This window comes from Dasypus novemcinctus, chromosome 20 (assembly GCF_030445035.2).
Source record: "Dasypus novemcinctus isolate mDasNov1 chromosome 20, mDasNov1.1.hap2, whole genome shotgun sequence".
NCBI classification, from domain to species: domain Eukaryota; kingdom Metazoa; phylum Chordata; class Mammalia; order Cingulata; family Dasypodidae; genus Dasypus; species Dasypus novemcinctus.
In genome coordinates, this window is record NC_080692.1 from 29,627,855 (window position 1) to 29,651,893 (window position 24,039).

Sequence of the window (24,039 nt, forward strand, 5' to 3'; positions counted from 1 at the left end):
ATGGTTAATTGTAATTACCCGAAACATGTTTTCTTCTGGCATATACATATGTCTTTAGTATCAGGATAGGCCTTCTGGTCTGAAATGGGTCTAAGAATCAGCATGGTTTGGGGTTAAGATGTAGACTTGGAAGTCAGATTTCTTGGTATTTTAACTGTGCCATTTACAAATTGAGTAATCTTGGGCAAGCTGCATCTCTGTGTCTCAGTTTTCTCATTTGTTATAATAATACCTATTTCATAGGATTAGCATGTTACTCTGTGAGGTGCTTAGGGCAGAATTGGCACAAAAGTGAGGATTTTTATCTTTTTTTATTACCCATCCTGGAAACAGAGCTAAGGATAGCTTGAATTTCAAAATCCTTTTGAGTTCTTAGCTTTTACCATCCATACTTGCTTTCTGCCAAACTAAAGGAGTCAGCATCATGTTTAGGGCTAATGACGACTAGGACTCTTAGTACTGCCCCAGAGAATCTCTTGGCTCTGAATCCTTCTAACTTTTTTACATTCTTCTCAACAAACTCCTCCACCATATAGTGTGTGATTTCAACACTTACTGCAAAGAAAATGTAGAGACTAAATACTATGCAATGTCTGATTTCTTCATCTGAATACCTGCCTTTAATCTTGGCTCAAAGTTCCAGAAATAAAGATGCTCCAAGATAACACTCTTACTTGGGTTGTGAGTTCTATATATTCTTTCTTCTGAGAAAACTTGCTTCTACATATCACCCTTTTGATATATTTGGTCTCTCATCCTTTATTTAATTTGAGACCAGAGGCTAACGATCACTTATCATTCGATGATATATTTGGCTCTAATTTGACACAAAATCCCCAATGCTGTTCAAGTTCACATTCATTGTGCTGCTTTTCCATGTAAGCTATCCAACTTTATATATCATTACTTCTCTTTAATGTGGTAAGTCTTTTCTAGTTAAGTCAGCCCTTCATTTTCTCATAAAATCCACTCAAGTTTTTCCTAGGGAATTCCTATAACCAAACACAGTTTACACCCTCCTGGTATGTAATCCATACTTTCTTATTTTCTCCATCACTCTTATATGAAGCTTACTCAGACCAACATCGCTGTAATGGTTTTTGGTATTCTCAAGTCCCTTTGCCCTTGATGCATTTTATTTCAGGATTCTATTGGGAATCAAACTGAAATGTATTAAATACTTGTTGAATGAATGAGGAAGCAGTAGTAAAGAGATTGACCAGAAGAGGAGTTTATTCATCAATTTTTGGAAAGACATAAACCCTTTCTGTATGGAATCCTGAGTCTGTGGAACAGGAACTTGAGCAAAGCAGTTTTCATTCCTATGGTCCTCAAGCATTTCCTTGATCTGTGACAGCAGAAAGAAAAGTAGATTAAGATGAAATAGGGGTAAGCGGATTTGGCTCAATGGATAGAGCATCCGCCTACCATATGGGAGGTCCAAGGTTCAAACCCTGGGCCTCCTGACCCGTGTGGTAAGCTGGCCCACATGCAGTGCTGATGTGCACAAGGAGTGCTGTGCCACCCAGGGGTGTCCCCCATGTTGGGGAGCCCCACACGCAAGGAGTAGGCCCCATAAGGACAGCTGCCCAGTGAGAAAAAGTGCAGGCTATCTAGGAGTGGCACCGCACACATGGAGAGCTGATGCAGCAAGATGATGCAGCAAAAGGAGACACAGATTCCCAGTGCTGCTGATAATAATACAAGTCGACACAGAAGAACACACAGCAAATGGACACAGAGAGCAGACAACTGGGTAGGGGATGGGGGGACAGGGAAGGGGTGAGAAATTTTTTAAAAATCTAAAAAAAAAAAAGATGAGTAGTAAGTATTCCTTCCCTTAGATCTGTGTAGCAGAGTGCCTGAGAAAACCCAATTAACACAGTGGGAAACTAGACTCATTATAGATACCTACCTAATAAATAATCCTATTAATTGTCTGAGAATTGGGTAAAGGTTTGGAAGGGTCAGGGGCCCTCTCCCAATCAATGTATTTTTCTATAATAATGTGCAGTGTAAACGGTAGAGTACCTATGAAAAATATTTAGCCAGAATTTTATAGAAGAGATTTTGGGTCCAAGCCAAAGGGGTTCTGACATATTTGGAAGGAGAGTGAATTGCTTACCTTTGCTGCAAGGGGCACTGTACTCAGCAACTGCAAACTCATCTGAAAAAAATAAAAATGTGCTAGATGAAGGAGAAGGATAACAAACATCCATGGGATACAGATTAGCGGAGAGACCTTAATTATGGGAAAAACTGCATCACACCAGAAATGTCAGCATCATTCATTTGACACATTGCAGGCTGCTTTATATTGTTATCTTTTCAAATATCTCTAAACTCCTTGAGGACAGTTCAGATATTATACTTATTTAAAACTCATTTTGCCCTATAGGTGTTTTGTATTGATATACTTGTACTGTAGGTAGTTTTTACAAAGTTTGCATAGAAGACAAAGAGAGGAGAATCAGTTGATGGAGATAAAACAAAGTATGATCATTTAACGTCGTAAAAGAACCCAAAACATTTCTTAGAATTAAATTTCTGTGATCAGATATTTAGTTTTCATGTAAAAGTCTTTCACACTCACCTGTTTCATAGTAATCATAAACTTTCACTATGGCTGGTTTCAGGTCTCTTACTGGGATGTCTTGTAGAACACTGAAGGACAAGCTCATTGTCTGGTTTGTTACCTAGAAAGAAAATGGGAATTAAACCACTTTCCAGGGAACTTCCTTCTCTATTCTTTGGATAAGTTTAAGGATTCATCTATTTTAGAAGGAAAAACCTTAAAAATTTTTTTTTTAGTAACTAAGAACACACTACAGAGTCATTAAATTTTACAGAGAGCCCTCAGAGTGGATGATGAATTCTCCAAATTATTTCTTAAATAACTGAAACCAGTCATATACAACCATGGATGCCAGAACATGGCTCTGATCATAGGGGATAACTGATAATCTGTTTTTTTTTTGGCTATTATGTCTATTCAAAAATATCCAAAGATATGGTACAGTTTCACTTTATCTTATAGAAATATTTGTGCTAACTCAAAGAGGTATATAAAAGATTGATCACCGCAGCCTTAAGTTTTATAAAATGTGTAAGCTATAATATTATCCATAAATATAGGAATGAATAAACTATGCTACAACACATAATTATTAAACCAGATGGGTTTATTGATGGGACTGGTCTCAATATTTTATGATCCAAGTCCTTTCTCAGATTGACAGCATTTCCCTTTTATATGGATCATTATGGTGATCTTGGTGTAACAACTGACTAATCCCAATGGTTACTTCCCTATACTGCTCAGTGCCTTATGTAGACATAGTGAACACATTTTATGGAGAATTTCTTGCTTATGGAATCATAGAAATATTCATATTCTAACTTTTTAAAAAACATTTCTATGCATTGTTCCATGTGAAATATAAATAAACAAGGAGAGGAGAACATTCACTGGAATTAATATTAAAAATTTTAAGTTTCTAGAATGATGGTGATTTCTCCAAAATGCATATTTTATGATTGTTTTCACCATACCATTTACTTCCCTGAACCCTTAGAAGGATTATTGTTTCTATTTTTTCACAACTAGGTTGGCAGGGTTCTTACCTTATCCATATAAATCAAGACATGGTTGTTGCTAATTTCTGTCCGACTCACATGGTTAGATTTTTCAAGCTGAAGAAAATTAAAAAGTCACCAATGTTAATAAACAGATGAATTCTCCGGGCGACCCAGAGAGGAAAAAAGAGTTTTTATAAATAAAATTACTATGAGGGTAGAATTTTTCAATTTTCAAAATAAGTAGTCAATAATGTGATAAAATTTAAATTAAAAGGTATTTTGGATTCAGGGTTTAATATAAGTATAACATGGCTTATTCATAAAGTTGATTTATCTGAAGAAAAGTGAACTAAATATCCTAAATTTGGGAATTGCCCATACATCAAGATTCAAATCACTTTCTTTTCTTTCATGGAGAAGTTTGTTTGTTTTACCTGCTTTAACTTATAGTGATCTCATTTTCTTCTGAACTACCATCATGCTCATAGTTTATGTCAATCTATCATTATCATATTTGTGATTTCACTGGTCAATGTGCATATATTTTATCTTCTTCACAAGAGTCTAAGCTCCATGAAAGTATTTTAATTCCTGGCCCCCGCCACCCCCCCCCCCCCCCCCAGGAATCATAGCTCCTAGCAGAGTGCTATGCACAGGGTAGACAGCCATAAAAACATCTGAAATAATATTTCTGTGTTTGGAGAAAATATAGTCTTTGATAGAGATTGATTTAAGGGTATTAATACAAAAAACATTAAATAAAATACGGTCTACTGGACTTATAATTCTCCTACCATTTTCACTGTTGGTTTCAGGGGAATGAAGCCAGATACCATCTTCACATCAGCAATTGCCATATTGGAGACAGAACGGCTCCCTATGTAGCTAAGGAGCCAAGGACAGAAGGAATTAGTGTTTTCAGTCTTTTACACATTCTTTTTTTTTTATGTCTACAGTAAGCACTCAAAAGCTGTGAAGACTACATAAAAGTCTTCTTAGATATCTGACCCGGTAATTCAGATATCTGACTGTGCATCAGAATTGCCAGGAAGCTCGTTAAAGCCATAGAGAACAAGTCCTATTCTGGGCCAACTGGACCAGAATTTCTGGACCATGAGCAACTGTGTTTTGAGAAAGCTTTACCAGTGATGGACAACTGGGCTTGAGACTTCTAATCTGTGCTGGTTAATTGACACATATACTTTATTATAACATAGTTCCTGAATATTATCCCTAGTAAAATTTTAATATCCTTTGTGGGCAAACAATTATTTGTAAGCCCTGTGGCTACTTGAACATTGCTGTATATATATGTGTGTGTGTGTGTGTATATATATATATGTATTTTTTCCAAAATATGATTTTATATATAATCTGGGATATATTTATTGCCAGTGGAAGTCATTACCAGAGAGTCACTATTTTCTTCTAGTCAAGATTTTAAAAAATTTTCTATATCTGTCCTAGATAGAGCAAGAATAATATAGGATTTTATTACATTGAAAAGAATTCAGGTCAGAGGTAATAGATACTGCTTTTTATTTAGTTATTTTTGAGGGGAATTATCAACCTTTAAATAATGAAGATGGACAGGAATGGATCTTGGAGGTAGTCACGGACAATGTAAACCCCATCACTGAGAAATTCTACAGAATCAACATGAGAGAAGATACTGCTTTTCAATAAATATAGAGCAAACATGTACTGCCACACTGCCCTATACCCTGAGGAATTCCAGTAAGTAGTTGTTATTCTCAGAAATATGTGATGTAGTCAGTAGGTCTTACCTGATATTCAGTGAGATCTGGAAGCTGGTGTGGGCTTTGGGTTCATCACAAGTTTGGGGCAGAGTCTGTACCACCAAGGCAAAGGGGAATGCTTCCTTCTCTGGGAGAATATTGTATCTCAAGGATGTCTATGGAATATTAAAGGCAAAAATCTGCTTTTTTCCTTTCCCTAGAATTCTTTTCAACATTCTTAACTCTTTTTCTGATTTTGTCCATCATTTTCCCGGTAGGATTTTTCACTAAGAAAGGTTACTCTAGGTCCTTTGTTCCCATCTGGCCCAAGAGTCTCACCTGAAGATAGACACATCTTTCTCCATTCACTGTGAAGTCATACTCCCCAGGCAGCTTTGGCAATGAGACCCGCTGTAGCAACAGGCGGTTGTTGTTGTCTACTTCGAAATTTGTGGAAAAGGTCTCTGAATCCTTAATGGTCACCTGGGCAGCTTTCTCAGTTCTGGAGAAAGTGGCTGCTCCATATCTGGACAGGGCGTGAAGAGCCACCACTGTGTCCTGAAGGAGAGGAGTGAGAGAACCTGCTCAGGTAAGATAAGATTTTCCCCCCAAAGCCCAGATTAGCTGCCCTAAAGGAGCTGTGATTTCCTTTGTTCCCTCACTACTTAAATTTTGGAGTTCTAATTTCAAAACTGATCATAATCTTTAAAGAGATGCTAGAACCATGACATTTACATATCTACCTTGGAATACATGCCCCAGAAGTTTATTTTCTTCTCAGAAAATTGACCCTTTTCGCTCTATAGATATATATATTTGGGATATAGAACGTGGGAAATACATGTGAGTGGGAATCATTATCTGGCATGAGCTACTTGCCTCTGATGTCTTAATTAACAAGTACGGCAATATCTGCCACTGCCCAACCAAAGTGAGGTCTGGCTCTCTCCCCAAATTAAACTCTGCTGCTGAAGCCAGTATCTCAAAAAAACACTAGGATCCTTTGCATCTTTGATCAGGGTCATGTTTTGGTTTCTCCAAAGGACATAAAAGATGAATAATTATAACTCTTGATTAATTGACATTTTTATTTGGATCTCCTTTTTATTGGAGTATTTCCTATGCACTGTGGTTGTGCTCTGTCATATGTCATATTCTTGGTTCTCATCAACGTTGAGCCTGAATGACAGCCTCCTAATAATAGATTCCTAAGAATGGTAACTGTTTGAACAAAATATTTAGTTTTTTTTCATTCATATGGAAAAATGAGAGATAAATACAACGGAAAGAAGATTTGTGGCTATTTTGCCACATTTTTATTTCTCTTTTAGAATGTAGATGCTTACAATTAAACTCTCTGATTGTTAAAAATTCCTGCCATGTACATAGGAAAGTTGTTTATTTTTTTTAAGATATAGGATTACACAGTTAAGTTTGGGGTTGGATAAATAGTTTTTTATGTTCCTGATGAACAAATGTTTGTGTACTAAGAAGTGGGCAGAGGTAGCATGAAATGTGTCAGCTTTAAAAGAAGCAAGCTAAAGAGGACCTAAGAATGGAGAGATGTGCAAGGAAAGAGTGTTGGGTTTGATATAGAGTTCTGGTGAACAATCAGAATGATGCTGTTAACTTCCAAAAAATTATAGGAGATCTTCTTATTCACTTTGCTGTGCGCATTGAGCACAAGGTCCTGGTACCCCACTACTGCTACAGTCAGGGGGAGTTTTTTCTGGAAATAGGAGACTGTGGCAAAAACACAGAGAACGTATGGTAGATTAAATCCTAACCCCATGAAAGACTTGTTTTTAGTTTTCACCTGTATTCCTATGCATATGAACTTATTTGTACATCAGACCCTTTGAAGATGCGTTATTGGTTAAGGGGTGGACTCATTTGTGAATGGGGTCTCCTGAGATCCTACTTAGGTGTAGCCAAACTGAACAGGGTGCACCTTAATCCATATTACTGAGGCCTTATAATGAGGAGGCCACAGGATGAAGACAGAAGTCATTGGAAACCAAAGGAACAGACACAAAGAGATCGAGAGATGGCCACGTGAAGGGAGACAGAGATGCGAGCGAAGGAACCCCAAGGGTTTTGGCAAGCCAGCACCAGAATGCTACAGATGTCAGGGAGAAAGCACTGCCTATGTCTAGACATTAGATTCCTGGCCTCTGGAACCTTGAGATACATTCCTGTTGTTAAGCCAACCTGTCTGTGGTATTTGTCATAGCAACCCTGGCAGATTAAGACAGATGGGGTTCTGGTATTTTCTGTTTTAGCCCTCATTGACTCTCATGTTCCATTATTTCACTCTGTATTTAAATAGTAATAGTCTTTTCCTTATTTCAAGTTCTATTTATAGCTTATTCAAGCCTTTGCCTACCTGAAAGTGAAATAAAAAAATGTTTCTGGCAAACCACAGACCTGGGTGGAGGAGAACCCGCCCTGGGAATTCTGTTGCTCTGTGATCCACTTCACGATGTGTGATGCAGTAGTCAGGTCCTCTGAGGATGGGGCAGGCTGGGCCGTGAGGTAAGCCAGGAGCACGTAGGACGTCATCTCCACCTCAGCAGAGGGAGCCTGGGGTTTGTAAAGATGCCCCTCGGGGGCCCTAGGTTTCTGAGGTCGTGTCCAGTGTATAGAATTATCTGGGGGTGAAAAAAGATATTCATGTCACTACAAAGCTATATTTAATTGAAGGTGAAAGAACTAAAGTGAGGGTCACACTCTAATTCCAATTTCTTAAACCTTATGTAGATGCATCTCCTTCTACGTAAATCTGAACTTGGTGTGTTTCAGCCAGGATAAGGCAAGTAGGTAATGTTTCTAGAGTCAGAAATCTATAGTCATCTGTGTTTTCAAATGGTAGCTTTAGTTAGGTTGATGAAAGAGAAATTGGGAGAAAGTTCTCTCACTGGTGTGAAAATGTCCTATTTCTAATGTTATCCAGACCATATCTGGTGTCTGTTAAATGTCCTATAAAGACTTTTGCTTATCAATAAAGTTTGTCCTCAAGAGTTTCTTGTGAGGATAATTGATCACCTTCGATAATGGATGTTCACGCTCAGTATGGTAATTCTTAAAATACCAAAGGTATTTATTCCCACTGTGGTGGAAAGTAAATTGGTCTTTGGAGAATCATTTGGCAATAGCCAGTATTGGGAATTGAATCATGTATCCCACAAAAGACATGTTCAAATCTTAATCTGCATTCCTGTGGGTGTGAACCCATTGTAAATAGGACCTTTGAAGCTGTTATCATTAGTTCAGCTGTGGCCAAATAGAATGGGGATGGGTCTTAATCTGTGTCATTAGAGAACTCATAAAGAAAGAAAATCAGATGGCACAGGAGAAGACAAGGGCAGAGATCTCCATGTGGCCGAGGTCGGCCTTCACCAGACATGAATGGTTCCAGGGGAAAGCATGACCTTGCCGACATCTTAACTTTGGAACTCTAGCCTCTGAAATGTAAGTCAATAAATACCTGTTGCTTAAGCCAACTCACTGTGTGGTATTTGTCATATAAGCCCTGGCAGACTAAGATATCCAGCAAATATGAAGATGGGCTTAGAAGATGATTAGAAGATGGGCTTCTAATCAGCAATTACACTTCTAGAAGTATAACTTGGAGAAACTCATATCCATTGTGATATTACACTATACAGCAGTGAAAATGAATGAACTAGAGCTACAGGCATCAGTATCATGAGCACAATGTTGACCTTAAAAAACAAATGGCAAACAAACAAAAAACCAATATTCAGAAGTATCAAAAGTATGATATTGCTTATCTAAAGATTAAGAACATGTAAATTTTGAATGTTTTTTAGGGATAAATAGGTAGTAAAAATATAAAGAAACCCATGGAAATGATAATGAAAAATTCAGGATAATGGTTCCCTCTGGGGATGGGAGGGGTACACAGGGAACTTATACTACCTTGGTCATATTTTATTTCTCAATCCGGAAGAGAGGTATACAAGTGGTTGCTAATTGATTATATCTTTTTGTACATCTCATATACTTCCTAATACATTAAAAAAATGAATAATTAATGGCACTGGCAAATGAAGAAAGGTAGAAGTGTGTACTATTGGGCATGCTATCATTTACATTTTATTTCCTATTTCTTTGAATGCTCATATTGACCATGGTATAAGAGAAGTATTATGTGAATATAAACAGATTTGTCAACATTATGGTCTTCTGAAATGCACATAAATTTACCCATGGGGTCATTCCATCAATTTTTTCTATGTTTAAGGTGATATGATATATTAGGTAAGGGTTGGGTCTATATTAAAAACTGATACTTAGTAATAACAGCTAGTACTTTTTAGCATTTACTCTCTGCCATGTACTCTTCTAAGTGCTTTACATGTATTAACTCATTTAATACTCACAACAACCCTATGAAATAAATGGTACTGTTCCCATTTTACTGATGGAGGAATTGAAACACAGGCGGATTAAGGGACTTGCCCAAGGTCATGTAAGTACGTTTTGCGGTTAAGCGTCACACCCAGGAAATTACCAGAGACCGTGTTCCCAACTACTACATTATACTGCCTGTCATCTCTTGATGTGCCATTTGATAAAAAAATTCTAGAATTTCTAATGATATAACTCAAAGTTGAAGGGAAAGGGACCACAGGAGGTAGGAGTAGGGGATTTTTGTGGTACGGGTCTTGATACTGAGGATGTGGATGGGAGAAAGATGTCAGCATCTGCTCTCACCTTCCTTCACAGCTTCTTCATTAAGTGACTTGAGTACTTCTGCCTTCTTGAGCTGGTTGCCTGCCAGGGCAAAAGCATAAGCCAATAATGCCTTGGTGTAGACATGGCTGCCATGGGCTCCCTCTTTTGCTGTGTTCCAGGCCGACTCCAGGCAGAACAGGGCATTGCGAACAACAGGGTGCTGTGAAGAGGGAACAAGAAGGGAGATAAGCTATGTGAATGAGGATGCTGGCATTCCTGGGTAACCACACAGGACAGAACGCAAGAGGTAAGGATGCTTTTCAAATGCACTTGTCCACTTATCCTCATCCTAATGGCCACAGAGAATTGCATTTTTTTCTGTTATTTTTACACTCCAAAGGCCAAGTGAAAGGCCATGTTTTTAAGATTTATTTTATTTTTGAGGGTGAGGTGTGCATGAAGAAATACCCTCAGGGCATCATTGGGAAAGTGTAAATCTTCCCTGATGAATTGACAGAATTCTCTATTTTCTGGAAAGCTGGCCCTTGGCTTGTAATAGAGTGGTATTACAGAGAGCAGGGCAGCAGCCTCATCCAGACTGCATCCAGAGTTATGCTTCAGTAGGGAGTGAGCTGGTACCTACGGTGACTGGGAGAGGAATCTCCAGAAGGGCAATGGTGATATAGGCAGAGAGGGTCACTTCATCTTCCACTCCACCCTGTAAACATGAGAGAGGGAGAGATTCAAGTAATTCAACTTCTGCGAATGCTCTTAACCAAGCTTTTCTATTCTGTCTTGTTGAATTTGTCTTTACCCATATCCTTCTCCTTGGGACAAGGTATCACAAACCAGCTAAATTTCAGGCCCTTCTTGGTACTATCTAGGTTTGATTTTCTCTGCTGCCTTCCCTTAGGAGTTCTTACTTTATTGCTTCCTCGCCACATCCTTGTAGCCATCCCCCGAACAAATTAGATCTAGCATCAGGACCAGCTCACCTTGATGGCATTGTTGAGCAGTGACCCAGAGCTCCTGAAGCAGCCATTGTCCTTCTGCTTCTGGGAGAGCCAGAGGAGGGCTTCGGTGATGTGTGCTTCGTCAATGAAGATGTAGGCTCGAGCCTGGGCGAAAGTCTTGAGCACAAAAGCCGTGAGCCTGAGTGGGGAGGAAAAGTGAGGTTATGATATTAATGCTGTTACAATGGCTCTCTCACCACTTCTCAGCAACAGGCTTCCTATGATGTTTCTTACATCAATGTGAGTTACCTAAGGGAAACGCTCTTGTACTGAGAATTTGCATCTTCCTTAGAATCCTCAATTAACCCACTAGCTTGAGTATTTTCTTTATTACTGCAGTGGTTCTAAGTTCTTCTAATTTTACTTCCCTTAGTTATTTTAGCAAGGTTTTACATCTCTTTTTAGAGAATTGCTTCTGTAGAGGATAGAATCATCTCATACACAGTTCTTATAAGAAATAACTTTTTCCAATATTTGTCTTTGGGATTTAAAAAAATAATCTTCCATATCAATAGCCTCATTTCTTTTCTCCTATTTGTTAGTGAATTTACTCTCAGTCAAGATGCATATGATTGAAAAATATAAACTGAATATAAACTGATATAATATAATATAAACTGAAGTTAATTTGACTTTCTATAAGATGACCATATATTCACTGCCATATCACTTCATTAATCTTGGAGCATTTATCTAGTGTAACTAATTATAAATCTCATAATACATATCTGACAGGGTAACTGTGAATAAAATTGTGTTAATGTATGTAAAGGTAGGGAAGCAGACTTGGCCCAGTGGTTAGGGTATCCGCCTACCACATGGGAGGTCCACCGTTCAAACCCCAGGCCTCCTTGACCCGTGTGGAGCTGGCCCACATGCAGTGCTGATGCACACAAGGAGTGCTGTGCCACACAGGAGTGTCCCCCGTGTAATGGAGCCCCACACGCAAGGAGTGCGCCCCGTAAGGAGAGCCGCCCAGAGGGAAAGAAAGTGCAGCCTGCCCAAGAATGGTGCCGCCCACACGGAGAGCTGACACAAGATGATGCAACAAAAAGAAACACAGATTCCTGAGCTGCTGACAACAACAGAAGTGGGCAAAGAAAAAAGAACACTTAGCAAATGGACACAAACAACTGGGGCAGGAGGTGGGGGGAACAGACAACTGGGGCAGGAGGCGGGGGGGAAGGTGAGAGAAATAAATAAAATAAATCCTAAAAAAAAATGTATGTAAAAGCATTGGCACAAAAATGAGAGCTCAAAAATTGTCAGTCCCTTACCAGGTATTGCCCTGACTCCTGCCACGTTGTTCCCCGAAGGTGCTGTAGGAACCATCATGGTGCTTGTAGTTTAGCTGTTTTTGGTAACCTGGAATGGAAAGTTAATGAAAGAACATGGCAGAGCAATGTACACACTAAAATGCCTTGGTCTCTCTTGTGACCTTTTCTAAATTTTGCTGTCATATATTAGAAGGTTCTGAGTTATAAAGTTTATTGGAGGTTGGACAGCGTATAGTTAGCATGAAATTTACTATGATAGTAATCAGTTAAGGTTAATTAACTCAAGCTTATCAGGAAATCCAGTTAATATATCAATACGAGGTTTCCACTCACTTATTCAATCACTCACCAGTGTTGAGGTAGTTAATGGCCTTGGACTTCATCTCTGGATTCAGCTGCTGTGTTTTATTCAGATAATCCAGAACAAAGATATTAGGAGCAAAGAGGACCATGTTTTGCTCTCCACAGCCATAGGGCATCCGGAGGAGATTGTGTATGTTCTGCATGGCAGAGCCTAATATGTCTCCTAGGAAATGGGAGAGATAGGAAGTCATGAAATGTAGAGTTTATCACCTGTCTGAATCATTAAGAATCAGTGAATAATAAACTGAAGTAAAGAAATGAGGATTTTAGGTAGGGTAAGTCTTCCAGGGACTGAATATGATTGGAATCAGTAAATAAGTACAAGAAGGAATGAGGAAAGTTAAAATTATAGCTGCCATTTTGAGTATTTATGGAAAAGACATACAGTGGGAGCTGTTAATGCACAAGTCCACTAAGGGCTAGAGACTCACCCAAAACTGACACAGAGGCCCGTGGAGATCCTTCTACCACATGTGATGGCAGTTTCAGGGATAGTTTTTCAGACATCTCAGCTCCTTGAGAAAGGAACAAATTAATCATAATAAAAATTATTTCTTCTTTTTATCTAAGAACTCCAAGACCCAGTAGCTAGGACTATGCTTTAGACCTAAACTTCTGGAAATTTGTCCTTTATTTCAGTTCTTCACATCTTAAACATGGATGATTAGGATTCTGTTTCTTACATCTCCTTCCCCAACCATTTTTCCCACCATATGTACAGTTATTAATTTAAAGTTTGGAAATTCCATGTGTAGGTGAATGTGTTGGGATATATGTTATTAATTTCTAAAGGCACATGGATGATCATGAAAGAACTGGAAAAGACTGCAGGAGAGTGATTTTAGCCTTTAAAGTGAAGTTCTGTTTTTGTATTATATGGGTAATTAAAATTAATTTAATGAAATGACTAAATGAATAGTCCTAAGATCCCATAAGTTAAATCAAAATGAATAATTCAGAAAGGGTTAGAATAGTAAGCACCAAATTTACTTAAATATGGAGATAAGGATAAACAACCAGGCAATCTTTAGAATGTATTTTGCAATTTTTGAAACTGGGCAATATAAAAGAAACAGTAAACAGAATTTAGAAGGGGTTAGCGGACAAGGCTCAACTGATAGAGCATCTGCCTAACTTATGGAAGGCCTCCTGGCCCATGTGGTGACCTGTCCCATGTGCAGTGCTGCTGCATGCAAGGAGTACAGTGCCATGCAGGGACACCCCCACGTAGGGGTGCCCCCCCATGCAAGAAGTGTGCCCCCCAAGGAGAGCCCCCCTGTGGGAAAAAGCACAGCCTGCCCAGGAGTGGCACCACACACATGGAGAGCTGACACAGCAAAATGATGCAACAACAAGAGACACAGATTCCCAGTGCCACATGATAATGCAAGCGGATGCAGAACACACAATGAATATACAGAGAGAGCAGACAATGGGGGTTGAAGGGGAGAAAAATAAATAAAATAAGTCTTAAAAAAATAAAATAAAATAAAGCTTTTAAAAAAAAGAAATTAGAAGGTAGACCGAAAAAGATAAAGAATCTATGTACTGGGAGCAGAGGTGGCTCAAGCCATTAGGTGCCTCCCTCACTCATGGGACGTCCTAGGTTTGATTCCCAATGGCTCCTAGAAAGTAGACAAGGACACAAAGAGCAAACACAGAGAGCAAACAGTGAGCACAAACAATGGGGGTGGGAAGAGAAATAGATAAATAAAAATAAATTTTGAAAGAAAAGAATCTATGTATGATGTTGGTTTGACATTGGTTTGGGATAGAACACATTGCGTTGACAAATTTCTTAGTGCACTAAATTTCTGTAACTTTTTTTGTTTTAGTCTAGAAAATCTTCCATCAATATAAAGTTATGTCTTTTACTATGAGTCTTTTGTCTTTCTGAAATGACTGATAAAACATTAGGTGGAAGATTGGAATCAAACAATATTTATATGACTGTAATGATAAAGGCCATGACAACTCTTTCTTCAGGAAATAACACAATCGCATTATCAAATGCTGTTGGCTATGCAAAACTCAGTTTTGGAATGGCCTGAATTCAGATATCTTTATTGTATGTTATATATTCAAGGAAATATCTCTATTAGCACATATTCATTTTGATTCTGTCCACTTTCTACCTACACTCACATCATGAACTCACCAGAAAGACATTTTGGTGTTTGCACAGGTGCTTCTAGGGATAAATGCTCAGAGGGCATGGGTTTGGGATTTTATCCTAATTGGCCACCATAATAACCAGTTTCCTCATCTGTCAAATGTGTTGAAGGTACTTCTGGTTTTACTTAACTCATAGGAAGAGTGCAGGAATAGTTTATAAAAGAACTTTGAACTTCAAATGTCATACAATATGCAGTCCCTGTAATTTTAATTATTATCACTGACTCTTACCTGATGGACAGAGCAGAGAGTTGAATGTCACATCCTTCTCTAGACCTTCAGGCTTTAGGTGGAAAGAAGGAAAAGTTAGAGGTGAGAATGGATTGAGCATTCAGGACATGGGGGGCATAGATATCTTGATAGTGAAGAGAAAGATTTGAACTAATTTTCAAATCTATAATATAAGCAAATTTTACAAGTATAATAACCATGAAGGAGACAAGTTGATAGATGAGAAAGGGAAGAGAAAAGTCAGAAAACAAATTGAGAGAGAAAGAGAATGAAAGAATTAGGTGACCATGAGACAGGAGGAGAGCCACAAAACAGCTCATGACCCTAGGTACTTTAGCCCTTCTTACCCAAAAGTTGGAATCCCAGCTGGATTTGCCATTGTTTTTCTCAATTCGATGTGACTTATCAAATGGGCAGGCTTACTTACCTCAACCAACAAGGGCTTGATGATGGTGTCTTTCTTTCCAAATTCAGGAACCACAGCCACCTCAGTCCCACACAGCTCTTGAGACTCAATTGCCTCTGCACTCACCGTGAAGTTTACATTCCCTAGACAAAGGGACAAAGAGATGAGGACCATCCCCCTCTTCAAAGACCAAAATTTATAAATATTCAATACCTGTAACCTTTTTATCTAAATAAAACACAGGAGCAGGGATGGAAGCAGCATAAACCAGAGGAAGGTGAAGGAAGTGGGGATGTTCTTGTAGACATGGTAGAATGAAAAACAAAGAACAAAATCATGCCATGTGGGGCTTCTGCCTGGGGCAATCAGTGAGTGGCATGGATATAAGGATCCTACTGATATGTATAATCTTTGGGTAAAGAATTGTCTCTAGCAGACTGCCCTCACCTAATGACTTCGGAGTTATTGCCCAAGACACGGTTTGCCGCCCATTCCCAAAGATGCAATAAGAATCTTGTTTTTCTCCCACTGGGGCAGCTAGGAATGCAGGAGAGGCTTCCAGCTGCACATTGACCTGAAACCACACAAAAGACAGAGACAAAGAGATCGGTGGGAGAAGGAGGACAGAGGGAGAATAGATATGAAATAAAGCATGTTGTGGGGTTGTTTTGATTTTGATTTGTCTAATATTGAAGATAAAACAATTGAAGGCTGGGTATCTTATTGGTTGGTCTAACATTTAAATCTTAAGTGCTTTGTGGTAATGTGATCTCTCAGGTGGTATGAGGAGAGGGAACAATGGCATATTGCCTGTAGGTGCTCTACTTTCTTTGCTTGGGACCTTGACCAATCTCTCAGTGCCCTCGGCCGAATATACAAGATGTATTAACAGTTATTTCTGCAGAAGTAAGATGCTTACAAACAACTTTTTAAATAAGGCTTAATGTAATGAATGCTAAAAGAAAAGTTAAGTAATGGGAACACATTGGTTGAAATCTTGAGAAACTGGGACATGGGACTAAAGAATCTTGATTTTTGTTGTCCATGTCAGAAATCTTCATGATATACAAGCCACTTAATTATACAGTGTTCTGATACAGGTCAGATGCTTTTTAAAAGTTGTAGTTTGGTATTTGGAGGTAGTAGCAGTAATAACTTGTAGAACGTATGAATGTCTGTCGCTCTGATAGTGTCCTTCCCCTGGTGAGCACACCCGTAGACAGGAGTTGGTCAGGATTCCTAAAGAAAGCAACTTTTAATTTTCTTGACTTGTTACCTTGTGTTTAAGTGATGAGCGGCCCTTACCCGGATGCAACTGGGAAGGTAGTTTAAGACAGTGGCCTTGAGTGAGAAGGCCTCCCCGCGGATCACAGAGTAGGGCATTGTGAGCTCCACAAAGAAGGGCTGGAAGGCTTGGAGAGAGGCTGTTGGAGCGATACCAAGGCCAGTGTCCTCAGACAGGCAGAAAGCCCCCGCCTTCCACTCTGTGATGGTGTCAGGGACTGTTACTCCTACTTCAGCCACACCTGATAAGCTGCGGAGGACAGCGGCGTGAGGAAAGTCAGCAGCTAAATAAGTCCTTTCTAGAAAAAGAACTCCTATACATGACCCTTATATTATGCCTTGAACGCACTTGGTAGAAAGGCCAGTAATGGAGAGTAAAAACAAGGCCTGAGGGAGGAAAACACAAGTATGCTTCTTTCAACTGTTTCACTTCTAGTTCATACCAAAATCTATAGTTGTATAAATCGTAGTTATAACCTATTACAAACAATATAATTAGAAACCAGATAGGTAATTTAAGATCGTCCTGAAATTCCCCTCTCTAAAATACATTTTTACTGAGGACTGGTTTGTAATTTTTAAATTGGCCTGACTGATTCTGAGCTTAGCCCAAATTACTGATCAATGAAGGATCCCTAATAGCTGTTCATCTGTGCAACGTTTGGTTATATTTAGTCCTTGTCATCATTTTCTGGTAGTCTTAGAATTTAAATTTGTGCAAAATTTCTTCGCTCTGATATAATTGGGTTAGTAAAGCTGTATCACAGAAATAGTTATGCTAAACCTCTGCCAAAAATAGAGAGCGTTTAAATGAAGTACTTGAATATTAGCTAAGAACTGAAAATTGTGATGTGTCTATTTTGCTGCATCTTATGTAAAGAAAGGTACTTACTCTAAAGGCACCAAGTTCCAGATCCATGTCTCAGGGAAGTACTTTCTCACAGTCTCCGTGGCGCGGGGCTCTAAATGATCTGCGTTCTCCACAAAACCACGGGACATTGCCATTTCTATGACCATGAGCAGGGGAGGAAACAGACAGAAAATATAAAAATGAAGTAAATTAGAGATTGTAATAAGTGCTACAAAAGGAAACAAACAAACAGGGTGATGAAAGAGAGGATCCGGAAGAGGTGAACTTGGGTAGGGCAATCAAGGAAAGCTTCTTTGAGGAAATGATATCTTAGTTGAATCAGCATTTGAAGGAGTTAGGAGTGATCTGAGAGAAGGGGATCACAAGGAGAGACTAGAGAGACCCAGAGACAGGATGGGACTGGATTGTCTGTGGAGCAGAAGGGAATACAGTGGCCTCTGCACACTGCTGAGAGAAGAGGGCTTGACACGGGGAGGGAGCGAGGCAGGAGACAGCACTTCCATTTGGTGAGTTCCTTTGTGGGAACAAAGAAAAATTCTGGCACAGACATTATGACAGTGACTTTCAGAAACAATTGACAGGAATGAAAGTATCCAGGATAAATAAAAGCTCTTTATTCCACATCATGCCAGGAGATTAGAGTTAGTATCTCTCACCCCACTTTCTATTAATTATGGACTGGTAAATGTTTAACAACTGACTCTCTGGGAAGAAAATTATGCACACACATACATATTAAGTTTACTATAAATCTTCCTGAAATAAAGAATTTGTAGAACGTATTGTATAAATGATAATGAAAATATACCATGCTTTTTTATAGTGAATTTCATATAGCTTATTGAATCTCACTGAATGCTTTCCTTGATTCTTGACAAATGCTTGCTTGTAACCAGCCTATTGCTGTCATTCAATCAGGATGACAAAATCAGACTACAGATAAGTGCCTGATTGCTCTCTGAGTCATCAAAGAAGTGTAGCTCACCTCATTGAAGAATGAGTGTAATTCCTCCAATTGGCTGAACTTTTTTTTCACATTAATGACTAGGAAGAAAGTTCAGAACTTCACTAATTCATCAATGGAAAGAGTAACTGCTGAACTGATTTACAGTTTTTGAATACTGGAAAGAGTAGTCTCTCAAATTTTGCACTATTGACAGTGTAACAGCTACTGAAAACTCACTATGTTTAATCTGCATAATATTTACTTAATTGTTTTCTTAAATTTAGACAATCACCAAGAAATCAAGTCCTGATTTGTAACATTTCTGGTTTTGTATTATACATACTCCCATCATGACCTATTTCAAGCTATCAATGTGATGTTTGTAAATGTGGACTTGGAAAGTGATGTATGGTAGAACACCGTTAAGTATTATTGCGACCATACAGATGCAGTGAATGGTATTAGTAAAATACTGGGTAATTATTACTTTTGTTTTTTTTTTTTAATACAACTTACTTACTTGCAACATTATGTAATTTGGTTTTTAATGATGGTTGTGTTTAATAAGTGGCTTGCAAAGTTCCTGAAAATGTAACAGTTGGTCTTTTTATGAGGCTGCGTCAACTAGCTCTAGAACACCACTGCCGCCTTTATTTAAGAAATATATTGTGAAACACGTGATGGGAGAACCACATTTCCATAAATCTTCTGTACCTCTTTCAAACTAGGTGTCTCCTATATTTGGGGAGTGGAGGATGGGTTTTATATCCTGCAGCTCATTTCTCACATGTCTTTCCTTCTCATTTATAACTCAGCCTCCAATTGCATCTCTGACTTTGAAATTCCTCTCTGGATAGTTGTTCAATTCACTGGCCTATTTCTCAGCAAACTAAGCATCTGCAAGGATCACACATCCAATGAGGTCATTTACCATTTCTACCTGTTATCCTGCTAGATATAACTTTTCCAGATGGCTACTTTTTTTAAAAAGATTTATTTTATTTATTTTTCTCCCATGTCCTCCTGTTGTCTGCTCTCTTTTTCCATTTGCTGTGTGTTCTTCTGCGTCCACTTGCATTGTCACGTGGCACCAGGAACTCCATCTCTTTTTTGTTGTGTCATCTTGCTGCATCAGCTCTCTGTGTGTGCAACACCAGTCCTGGGCAGGCTGTGCTTTCTTCATGTGGGGCGGCTCTTCTTATGGGGCAAACTCCTTGCACACGGGGCACCCCTATGCAGGGTTGCCTCTGTGTGGCACAGCACTCCTTGTGCATGGCAGCACTGCACGTGGGCCAGCTCACCACCGGTCAGAAGGCCTTGGGTATCGAATCCTGGACCTCCATGTGATAGGTGGACACTCTATCAGTTGAGCCACCTCTGCTTCCCCAGATGGCTACTTTTAATCATATTGTAATACATCTTGGATTTATCCTTAGAACTCTTCTGCAATCAATTTTCCTTCATTGGTGATTAATGTCTCTTCTTTCCCTTTCTTCACTATCAATATCCTTTTGACCATTTGACCTAGTCCTTTCACCATTTCTAGACTGTAACCACATCTTCCTTAAACATAAAACAAACTCTAGTGGTAATGCTTTTTAATCTTCTTCCCCTGATACGGTGATTTTTTTTCTTCTTTTCTACTCATTAAATATAATTTTAAAATAAAACAGATTAAATTTTTAGAAGATTGCTTTCCAATCTATAAATTTAGTTATGTGCTGTCTATAAAACAGTATCAATTCAATACTTTGGATGCAGATGAGAGTCATTTATTATGACTTTTTTAAAGGATTTTTTTGCCTGTTGTTCTCTTTTTTCTTATAGAAAAAATTAGCTGAGTTCTACTTTTCTTCCTTTATGATAGCTCTCGTATCTGAAGCTTCTTCTTCATCTCAAATGTTATAGATATTTTAATCACTTATACAAACGTCTCTGACCCTTGGCTGGACTCATCACTGTTAATCCCTTATGGTTTCCAGTCATGAGTCCTGACAAAACTATCTTCACCATTAGGGCAAGCCATGGAACAAATAGGTTTACTGGTGAGCTCTAAGTTTATCTTGATGGGAGCAAGACTATAAGCAAGGGGAGTTGAAGAAGTTCTTTCCTTGACTGGTGAAAGTATAGTCCCGATACGTGAAATTTTCTATTTTTGTTCGCACAGACCCTATGCCTGGAAACTGTCTCTTCTCTTTTCAACCCCATTTATCAGATGCAGATACTTTATAAATGACTTCCCTGGTTCCACGATGAGAATTACTCCTTTCTTTTATTCTGCATATTTGCACCTTGGAAGACACGGGGTTGTATGTGACCTTGAGCAAAACATGAATCACAAGTCTTTTTTTGTTAATCTTACCATATTTTATCTTTTTTTTAAAAAAAATTCTTTTACTTGGTTCAATATGTTAAGTAATTAAGTTTTTATTAAGTTTTTACCTGGAGAATATAATAGTTTTCGGGATTCCTGTATTAATCCAAATCTGTGAGGCGGTGGGCATACTTTGGGTTTCTCAATCTTTGAGTTGGTGAACACCTTTAAGCCCATGTCCTGTGGAGGAAATTATCACCTAATCAGTACATAAATATTATCAAATATATATCAACATATAATTCTGGGAAGCAGACTTGGCCCAATGGATAGGGTGTCTGCATACTACATGGGAGGTTTGTGGTTCAAACCCCGGGCCTCCTTGACCCATGTGGAGCTGGCCCATGCGCAGTGCTGATGCGCGCAAGGAGTGCCCTGCCACACAGGGGTGTGCGCCGCGTAGGGGAGCCCCACGCGCAAGGAGTACGCCCCATAAGGAGAGCCGCCCAGAGTGAAAGAAAGTGCAGCCTGCCCAGGAATGGTGCCGTCCACACCGAGAGCTGACACGACAAGATGATGCAACATAAAGAAACATAGATTCCCGGTGATGCTGATAAGGAAAGAAGCGGTCACAGAAGAACACACAGCGAATGGACACAGAGAGCAGACAACTGAGGGGGGAGGGGAGAAATAAAACAAACAAAAACATAATTCTTTTCATTGTATTTAGCATACAAAATCCAATTAGCTTAATATTAAACTTTGAATGTTCCTATCTGTTGAAAGGATATTAGCATACTTACAAAAATAATTTCATTCTGTTCTTTAAAATCTTACAGTAGTAATTATTTTGATATCACAAAGCAATGAATTTCAGTTTTAAAGAACTTGATTAGTAGTCCAAAAAGTTCCAGTTGTGTCTCTGTCGTTATTACCAGACCTGCTACTATGATTGACTTTGGAGAAATCACCTGACCTCACTATGTCTCGTTACCCTCAGTTATGATATGAAGGTATTTAAGTACATAATGGTTTCCATATATAATACATACTTTTCTTTTTGTCTTATTCTGTATATAGTATTTTAATAACCTTAAAACTGACCACGTACAATATAAGAAATTTACCTTTAGGAAGCCATACATATCTTTTTCATTTGTATTTGATACTGGGGAATACACGATTCCATCAATGTAGACATTTGGCCGGTTCACACATTCATCTTCCTCTTGCTGTCTCAAACGCTCCGGGAAGCCACTGAGATCCTTTACTGGCAGGAGGTTATAAACCTGTACAAATGCAAAGGATAGAAGAGCCCATTTGTGTTTTATTTTTCTTATGTGTAAGGGGAAAAGAAAAGGAATAATCAACATCAGTCTTTTTTTTTTTTTTTTTTTTTTGAGTGCTCCCTTGGCCTTGATTTATAGAGAAGTTATGGAACATTGTCTCTGAATAGTGGTTTCATTTTGCAGATGTTTAACAATTTTAGGAACAAAACAATAGTAATACACCCATCTAAGTACTCAGGAGTCTTAATACTTTGTTACACAGTTCAGAGGCAATCACTAGACTCCATACTAGAATGAAATAAAATTTTGTTAATTGAGAATTGAGGTCTGCTATATTAGAGACATTGTACAAAGCTTTGTAATGTAGAAGGAAATAATAGTTTCATTTCTACCTTGACGTTAGCATCTGACTCAGTGTATAATAAAGTCTTGGACACAGTGTTCTAAATAGGCTTGTGAGTGAGTATCTATCCTTTATATGGGACAGAATAGTATGTTCTTGGGTATTATTCATGAAAACAGAATGCTCCAGATCTTCACCCAATATATAAAACTTTATCTGTAAAATACTGGAAATGATGTTTTCAAATACACTTGGAGGAGAGTAAGACAGACACAAAAATGCTGAGAGGTGCACTGTATTGTAGTCAAGGAAGGCTACGATTGGGTGACGGACTTGGCCCAATGGTTAGGGCATCCGTCTACCACATGGGAGGTCTGCGGTTCAAACCCTGGGCCTCCTTGACCCGTGTGGAGCTGGCCCATGCGCAGTGCTGATGTGCGCAAGGAGTGCCCTGCCACGCAGGGGTGTCCCCCGCCTAGGGGAGCCCCATGTGCAAGGAGTGTGCTCCATACGGAGAGTTGCCCAACGTAAAAGAAAGAGCAGCTTACCCAAGAATGGTGCCACACACACGGAGAGCTGACACAAGATGACACAACAAAAAGAAACACAGATTCCCGTGCCCCTGACAACAACAGAAGCAGACAAAGAAAAACATGCAGCAGATAGACACAGAGAACAGACAATGGGGGGGGGGGCGGGGGGAAGGGGAGAGAAATAAATAAATAAATAAATCTTTAAAAAAAAAAGAAGGTTACAATTGATTGACAGAATAGATTAGCAAAAATTAGTAGTGTGTGTGATGATAATAGACACTATAAAAGGCAGCTCATTCTCCAACACATATTACATATTTACTGTATGTCTCATCTACTAAAATGTAAGTTCCATGAGAGCACGCATTTTGTCATTTCTAGTAGTTCACCACTAGATCCCCAGCAAAGTGTTTCATTAGTAAAACACTTATGAACAACTGAGAGGAACTAATAATCTAACCCATGTCTACTACTCAATACCTGAAAGTTTGTTTTATTATTAGTAAATTAAATCGAATTTCCTTCCTTACTGTACCACTATAAGATCATTGGGAAAAAAACCCATGGGAGCTATAAGATTACACATAAAAATGCAAAAAAATTAATGCTAATTTTTCCAGTAGCCCCTTGCACCCATTATTGGAATGTATTTACTACTACTTTTTAGTATTTGAAGGCCCAACAAGTAAGAAATTCTTTCTTATAAATTATTATTTTAGGGAAATATAAATATGAAATTTGCCAATGTAAAATTTTCATAATGAAACTTCCGTAACAGGTTATTCCAATTGGCATCACCAAAAATTCTGAAGATATGAGCATACTAGTATTAATATAGTACACGTTGCTAAGTAGTTTCTCTTTGTTCTACTCTAGCACATTCAACATTTCAAAAGGCCTATTTATCAATGCCATTTATCACATAGTGATTAATTTTCCCCAATTCTTATTCATCAGAGATAATATATATCTTCT

At 38.6% G+C, this 24,039-nt stretch overlaps 1 protein-coding gene across 1 annotated transcript in view; it reads right to left on the bottom strand.

Annotated features, from left to right (window-relative positions):
- Nucleotides 1-1,215: 1,215 nt before the first annotated feature.
- The window catches only part of A2M (alpha-2-macroglobulin), a 39,040-nt gene continuing 16,216 nt past the window's right edge, over nucleotides 1,216-24,039 (bottom strand). Inside the window, exons 16-36 of the mRNA XM_058282752.2 lie at nucleotides 22,027-22,188; nucleotides 21,028-21,139; nucleotides 17,661-17,775; nucleotides 16,790-17,018; nucleotides 15,932-16,058; nucleotides 15,506-15,627; nucleotides 15,079-15,130; nucleotides 13,104-13,187; nucleotides 12,659-12,835; nucleotides 12,310-12,397; nucleotides 11,015-11,171; nucleotides 10,663-10,737; nucleotides 10,059-10,239; nucleotides 7,746-7,969; nucleotides 5,658-5,876; nucleotides 5,367-5,494; nucleotides 4,374-4,464; nucleotides 3,625-3,693; nucleotides 2,594-2,696; nucleotides 2,126-2,167; nucleotides 1,216-1,348 (exon numbers count right to left, since the gene is read on the bottom strand). Coding sequence (XP_058138735.2) covers nucleotides 1,332-1,348; nucleotides 2,126-2,167; nucleotides 2,594-2,696; nucleotides 3,625-3,693; nucleotides 4,374-4,464; nucleotides 5,367-5,494; nucleotides 5,658-5,876; nucleotides 7,746-7,969; nucleotides 10,059-10,239; nucleotides 10,663-10,737; nucleotides 11,015-11,171; nucleotides 12,310-12,397; nucleotides 12,659-12,835; nucleotides 13,104-13,187; nucleotides 15,079-15,130; nucleotides 15,506-15,627; nucleotides 15,932-16,058; nucleotides 16,790-17,018; nucleotides 17,661-17,775; nucleotides 21,028-21,139; nucleotides 22,027-22,188 — 2,574 coding nt within the window. The 3' untranslated portion in view covers nucleotides 1,216-1,331. The remainder of the gene's footprint in view (nucleotides 1,349-2,125; nucleotides 2,168-2,593; nucleotides 2,697-3,624; nucleotides 3,694-4,373; nucleotides 4,465-5,366; nucleotides 5,495-5,657; nucleotides 5,877-7,745; nucleotides 7,970-10,058; nucleotides 10,240-10,662; nucleotides 10,738-11,014; nucleotides 11,172-12,309; nucleotides 12,398-12,658; nucleotides 12,836-13,103; nucleotides 13,188-15,078; nucleotides 15,131-15,505; nucleotides 15,628-15,931; nucleotides 16,059-16,789; nucleotides 17,019-17,660; nucleotides 17,776-21,027; nucleotides 21,140-22,026; nucleotides 22,189-24,039) is intronic.